This window comes from Cygnus olor, chromosome 17 (assembly GCF_009769625.2).
Source record: "Cygnus olor isolate bCygOlo1 chromosome 17, bCygOlo1.pri.v2, whole genome shotgun sequence".
Taxonomy (NCBI): Eukaryota; Metazoa; Chordata; class Aves; order Anseriformes; family Anatidae; genus Cygnus; species Cygnus olor.
In genome coordinates, this window is record NC_049185.1 from 188446 (window position 1) to 194754 (window position 6309).

Below are 6309 nucleotides of genomic sequence, written 5' to 3' on the forward strand. Positions count from 1 at the left end.
CACATCTGTCAAGCCTGCTGTTTGTGCCATTCTCAGAAGGCCCTGAGATAGCTTCAGATCAAGGGAGGAAAGGGGTCTAGCAGTCCGGGTGTCCCTTGGTGGTGTCGCAGCCCCCTCCCCTGGGGCCGGCAGATCTTGCTCACAAGCTCACAGTTTTTTCTCTGGGCCCCTTGCCAGGCTCCTCTGGGTCATTTTGGGTGAGCGACACCCAGCTGCTGTCGCAGGACCAAGACTCCAGCTGTGTCCCGATCTCTCTGTCTCTCCCAAAACTGCAAAACGGGCACCCGCGGGCCCGCTTCCAGCCCCTTCCTGACTGCACCTGACGCTCTTCTGCTGCCCTTTCACCAGCAGGAACCATCCTGCTGTGAGCGAGGGGGGAGCGACAACCGGTGCAGGGCGCAGGGGGGCCCTGCTGCCGAGCCCCCCGCGCAGACTTGTCCGGGCCCGCAGGGGTCGCTGCCGAGCCGTGCCGAGCCGAGCCGAGCCGGGCCGTGCGGTGCTGAGCCGTGCGGTGCTGAGCCGAGCCGAGCCGGGCCGTGCGGTGCGAGCCGTGCGGTGCTGAGCCGAGCCGAGCCGGGCCGTGCGGTGCCGAGCCGTGCCGAGCCGAGCCGATCGCAGCGGCCATGGGCGTGCGGGGCTGCCTGCGGGCGGTGAGCAGCTACTCCAGCCCGCAGGTGGTGGTGGTGCGGAACGGGCACCTTGGCACCGCGTACCGGGCGCTGCAGCTCCTGGTCCTGCTCTACTTCACTGGGTGAGTGCGGGCCGGGAGCGGGGCCGGGACCCTCTGCTTCCCGGTACCGACAGCGCTGATGCCCCTGCCCTTTCCCCTGCCCGCCCTTCCCTGCGCGCACATCCCAGCCCCCTCTGCCCTGCTCTTGGGGCCAAGCTCCTGGCTGGGATCCCCCCATCCCCGGGTTGTCCAAGGGGCGGCACAGGCGGGGGGGCTGTGGGAGAGCGGCAGCCTGTGTGCAGGGCAGAGCACGGTGGGTGCAGGCAGGCTGCTGCAGGCTCTGAACTCCTCATGCCCTGTGCTGCCCAGCAAGGCGTGTGGGTGCTGAGCATACCCACTGCACACCTCAGGCCCACAGTTCTCAGCGTGCTCTCTGGGTCCTGGAGCCAAGGAGGAGGGCACCACTGGAAGCTCCTTTTCCCATCTTTCCTTCCCTGCAGGTATGTGTTCATCATTCAGAAGGGCTACCAGGAGAGGGAAATGGGCCCAGAGAGCTCCGTCATCACCAAGGTCAAGGGTGTGACACAGTCACCAAGCAAGGTCTGGGATGTTGGGGAGTATGTGGCCCCCCCTGAGGTGAGGCTCTGACCCCCCAGCAACATTCTGGCCCTCTTATCCCCATCCTGTTCCCTTTGTCACTCTGGGGTGGCTGCAAGGAGCTGTGCCTGGGCAGCAGCCCCACCCCTCAGCGCAGGTGCTCCCCTGGATGGCGCTGCCCTGTGCAGAACTCCCTGTGGCGGGATGAACGCTGGCTGCACAGGCACTCCTCTGTGCCCTGCCACCAGTGCCTGGCCAGCCAAGGACAGCTGTTCCCAGGCCAGTGGGGACTCGCCGTGGGCATCAAGCCCTTTTTGGTGCTGCAGGGCAGGCCCAGCCACGTCTTCAGGATTTGGGCAGCTTGCGTTTGGGAGCTCCCCCAGCTCCCATAGGTTCTCTGATGCCAGCCTACCTGCACAGGCTGCACCTCTGGGCCTTGGCCTCTGGGGTGGAAGCTGCCTCATGCCTCCCACCTTGCCGTGGGGAAGCATCTCGCTGTGGGGAAGGCTCTTCTCAGTGTTTTTGGTGAGTGCCATGAGCCGGCGAATGAGTGTTCAGTCATGCTGAGGTGTTTTAGAAATTGCTTGGTTGAGCTATGGAAGAGCCTGGTTTGGCATTGGGCACTGCTGGTCCAGACAACACTTGGGCCACTCACCCTGTGTCACCAGGCTGGGATGGAAGAGTTGTCCAATTGCCACTTTTTGGGGTCCTTTTGCGGGCACAGAAGGTCTGTCACAGAGATGAGTACACAGATCTGTACACGGGTGAGCACCCGCAGCATGGCAACAGTGAGACCACAAGCTAGCCCACTTTGTCCAGTGCAAGGACCGTGAGAGGTGTAAGTAAGCTCAAGTGAACCTGGCAGAGCTGGGGGGCAGTCAGGGAGGGCTGGTGGCAGGGCCTGATGCTGTGGTTGTTGCTGCCCCAGCTGCTTTTATCAGTGTTTTGCAGTTTCCAAGGGGTGAAGGGTGGCTCAAGCCCATCAGCTGCAGGTCCCAGCAGGACTCCCTGGCACAGCGCCCTGTTCGCACTGCTGGACATGTGGGCTAGGGGGAGGCATTCCCACACCAGTGCTGGGCCAGGGCTTGTGTGTCCCTGTGTGGATGCAGTGTGAGCCCACGTGCCCTTTCCAGCGTGTTCCCTGCATGCACACGTGTGACTGTGTGTGTGTGTGTGACCATGTGTGTGTGTGTGCTCCCACCTGTGTGTAAATACACTTGTACCTCTCCATGTGTGTTCATGGCTGTGCTGTCCTGTGACCGGTATCCTTCCTTCTGGCTGCTTTGCAGGGCGGGAGCACCTTCAGCATCCTCACGCGGGTGGACGTCAGCCCTGCCCAGGCCATGGAGACCTGTCCCGAGGTGAGGACAGGGGCAGGGGACTGGGGAGTAGCAGTCACGGGGCCAGGGGAGAGCAGCAGGAGTTGCCCATGGGGACTCCAGGACAGAGCTGGTCAGGACTTGCAGGTGGCTGCAGTGCTGATCCCCACAGCTCTCCTCTGCCACTGCCCTTCCCAGCAGGAATCCTGTGGCCCCCCCGGCCTGGGGGCAGCACAGAGGCTGTGAGCCAGACACCACAGGGGAGGCGAAAAGGGACTGAGTAGCACTTGTCAAGGGAGGGGGAGCACCAGTGAGCACAGCTGCTCCCTGCAGGAGGAAGCTCCCAACCAACTCCCCGTCCTGCTGCAGGGGCGAGCGGTTGCCAATGCCACGTGCAGCTCTGACCAGGACTGCGTCCCCAGGGACACACACACGTCTGGCCACGGTGAGTCATGAGGGATGTGTGGGCAGAGCGGCCTGCCCAGCCACCCTGCCGCAGGCAGGACCCTGCCTGCCGGGATGTGCAGCGCCGGGCACCTGTCCCCACAGGGGAGAGGACGGGGCGCTGCGTGCCCCAGGCCGGTGGCACCGGGAAGAGCTGTGAGGTCCTGGCTTGGTGCCCAGTCGATGGAGGCAGCATCAGGTACTGGTGCCGGGGTTGGGCCCTGGTGGGGAATGACAGGCTCCCAGCAGGTCAGAGCAGGCTCTGGGGTCCTGGCATCTCCCAGGTCCTGCCGGATGCAAGGGGATGCTCTGGGTGTGGCCTCCTCGGTGCTGCTTGAGGGGGTTGGGGCAGGGTGGGGATGCCCCATCCCAGGGTGCCCAGCGTGGGCCTGCCCAAGGTCTGCACTGCTCTGTGGGCAGCCATGCTCACTCCTCTTCCTCGCAGTGAGTCCCTGGCAGAGATGGCATCACAATTCACCGTCCTCATCAAGAACAACATCCACTTCCCCCGCTTTGGCTTCTCCAAGTGAGTATCTGTGGGTACGGGGGACGCAGCCTGGGTGCCCTGCTGCTGGCTTCAGCTGGCCCTGCTGTGCCTGCATTGCTTGTAGCTGGGTGTGAAGTGTGATGGGGACAAGGTGGACACACTCACACCATACACATATGCACCATGGGGAGCACATGCAGCATGAGGCCAGTTCCCGTCACTGCTGCCTTCCTGAAAAGGGCAGTGGTGGGCGATGGGAACACTTCCCCTGGGAATTGTGCAGTGGGGAGGGGGAGATGCAATGCGAGGACTGCAGAAATGTGGGGTCAGCGCAGGGCAGGTCTAAGGGATGGAGATGCAGGCAGGTGGCCCTGGTGTTATTAGCTGGAGAAATGCTGCTTCTTCACAGGGGATTCCCGTTCCCAGCTTACTGGGTGACGGGGTCCTGTCCAGACCCAGCACGTGTCCCCTCTGACACACAGGTCTCTGGCTTGGTCTCCCTCAGGGGCAACATTCAGGCATCTGAGAGTGGCTACCTGAAGAGCTGCATGTTCAACACCACCTCTGCCCTTTACTGCCCCATCTTCAAGCTGGGCTTCCTTGTGGAGCAGGCGGGCGAGGACTTCGCAGAGCTGGCTGAGAAGGTGTTGTGTGCTGGGTGGCTGGGTGGCTGCAGGGCTCAGGGTCTCATGGGGTCTTGCCAGCAGATCACAGGGCACTCATTTCCTGGGGACCTGCTCGGGCGCTCTGCGTGTCACCACTTGCTCCCTGATGCCGCAATGACATGGAGGTGGCTAGGACTATGTCCTTGGCCCCACTGCCCTGCCCAGACGCTGCTGCAGGTGCCGGCTGGAGCAGGCAGAGGACAGGGGCAGCTCATGCAGTCTCAGAGCCTCAGGGCTCAGCACTTTTGCACTGCCCCCACCTCTAGCCCTAGCCTAGGTTTTGTTCATCGTAGAACAGGGTGGCACTTGAAGGCTTTGGGGTACAACCCTGTTACCTCCTCTTCACTCATGGGAGCAGATAAATGTGACCCAGGGGAGGAACCTGGTGCTGCTCCATCTCCCTTCCAGGATCTGCAGCCCTCATCCAGCCCCAGCATCCCCCAGTCCTGTGGGTTCTGCCACTCCAGCTCTAGAGTGGCTCCCCAGTGCCCAGCCCACGCAGTTGGGAAGCTCTCTGGGGATGCCATGCCCTGGAGAGGCTGTGCCTGCAGGGAGGCCATGCCCATGGCGTGCTGGCACTGTGCAAGGTCTGCTGGTCCCTGCTGCAGGGTGGGGTGATCGGTGTGATCATCAGCTGGAACTGCAACTTGGACCTGCCCGACGCCGAGTGCAACCCCCACTACTCCTTCCGCCGCCTCGACCCCAAAGGGGCTTTGGCTTCCCAAGGCTACAACTACAGGTGATGGCCCTGTCCCCACACTGGCCCTGCATCCTTCTCTGGCCCTGCCTTGCCCTCACTGGCGTGTCCGTCATCTCCCAAGCAGGTTTGCCAAGTACTACAACTGGAATGGGACTCGCTCGCGAGTGTTGATCAAGGCCTATGGGATCCGTGTGGATGTGATTGTGCATGGCCAGGTGAGACAGTTCGTGGGTGTGTGATGCGTGTGTCTGTGTGTCTAGCTCTGGGAGTGGGGGCATGCATGTGCGTGACCTCCGCTTTGTGCTGCTGTGGCTGCTCTAGCAAAGCAGCTCTGCCTGCTGCTGCCACAGGGCTCAGGCCAGCCAGCAGGAGGATGGGGATCCCGGTTGCCCCAAATGGAAGCCTTGGGCTCTGTCTTGGCTTGGTGGAAGGGGCAGCTGCAGTGCCTGTGTGCATGCAGTGTCCATCTGGAAGTGCAAGCCTGGTGGCACCACACAGGCATTAGGGCTGGGGTTGAGGGGGTGGGGAGGGTGGAATCTGCTCAGCTCAGTCCTGCTATGGGGGCACTGGCAGGGACAGCTGACCCCATCCCTCTCTGTCAGGCAGGAAAGTTCAGCCTGATCCCCACCATCATCACCCTAGCCACAGCGCTCACCTCGGTGGGACTGGTGAGTATGGGTGCTGGGGGGTTCAGCCTAGCCACCTGTGCCGGCCCTGACCTCCCCACCTGCCTTGCAGGGCTCCTTCGTCTGTGACTGGATCCTGCTGTGCTGCATGGACAAGGAGCAGCGGTACAGCAGCAGGAAATTTGAGCAGGTATCACCTGGCTGCAGGTGCAGCTGAGGATTTTCCTCTGTAGGGGTCCCGTCCCTGGGGTACCCCGTCGGCGGAACAGCCCATCCTGCAGTCCCAACCACCTGCCCCTCCTCAGGTCCCACCGCAGGTAGGATAACTCGTGCTCAGCACAAGACCATCCAGCCCCCCTCAGCTCTGAGCGACTTGCTTGCCTGTGTGGAGCTGTGCCCATGGATGGGTGGGATGTGCCCTACAGCCACATGCCACCGCTGCCAGCCCCTGTGAGCCACGAGCCCACCTGCGTGTGACAGTTGTGACCACGAGCAGGACCCAGCAGTGCTGCTGCAGCTTGGAGTCACAGCCGGGCTGCTCACTGCAGGCAAATCCTGGCATGGGGGGGGGGGTCCCAGGGCTGGGCACAGCTTAAGCTGGGGCAGCACCATGGTGCACTGGGGGCTCCAGCTGCTGCCCTTCCCAGCCCCTGCCTGCAGGCACTCTCGGGCCCATCCTAGCCACCATCTTCCTCCTGGCAGGGCCTGCTTGTGCTCTGAGCCCCACAAAGCTGCTGCTGCTCCGCCTGCACCACAGAGGGGGTGAGCCTTGCCCTGGGATAGCAGCCAGTGCCCAATAAA

General features: G+C 62.9%; 1 protein-coding gene across 1 annotated transcript; it reads left to right on the forward strand.

Annotated features, from left to right (window-relative positions):
• Nucleotides 1-573: 573 nt before the first annotated feature.
• On the forward strand, nt 574-6309 carry P2RX2 (purinergic receptor P2X 2). Its single transcript, XM_040577297.1, has 12 exons — nt 574-751; nt 1171-1306; nt 2557-2628; nt 2956-3031; nt 3136-3229; nt 3476-3556; nt 4023-4161; nt 4791-4921; nt 5007-5097; nt 5485-5550; nt 5621-5698; nt 5814-6309. Exons 1-12 carry the CDS (start codon nt 624-626, stop codon nt 5832-5834), a joined length of 1113 nt encoding a protein of 370 aa, XP_040433231.1. The 5' UTR covers nt 574-623; the 3' UTR covers nt 5835-6309.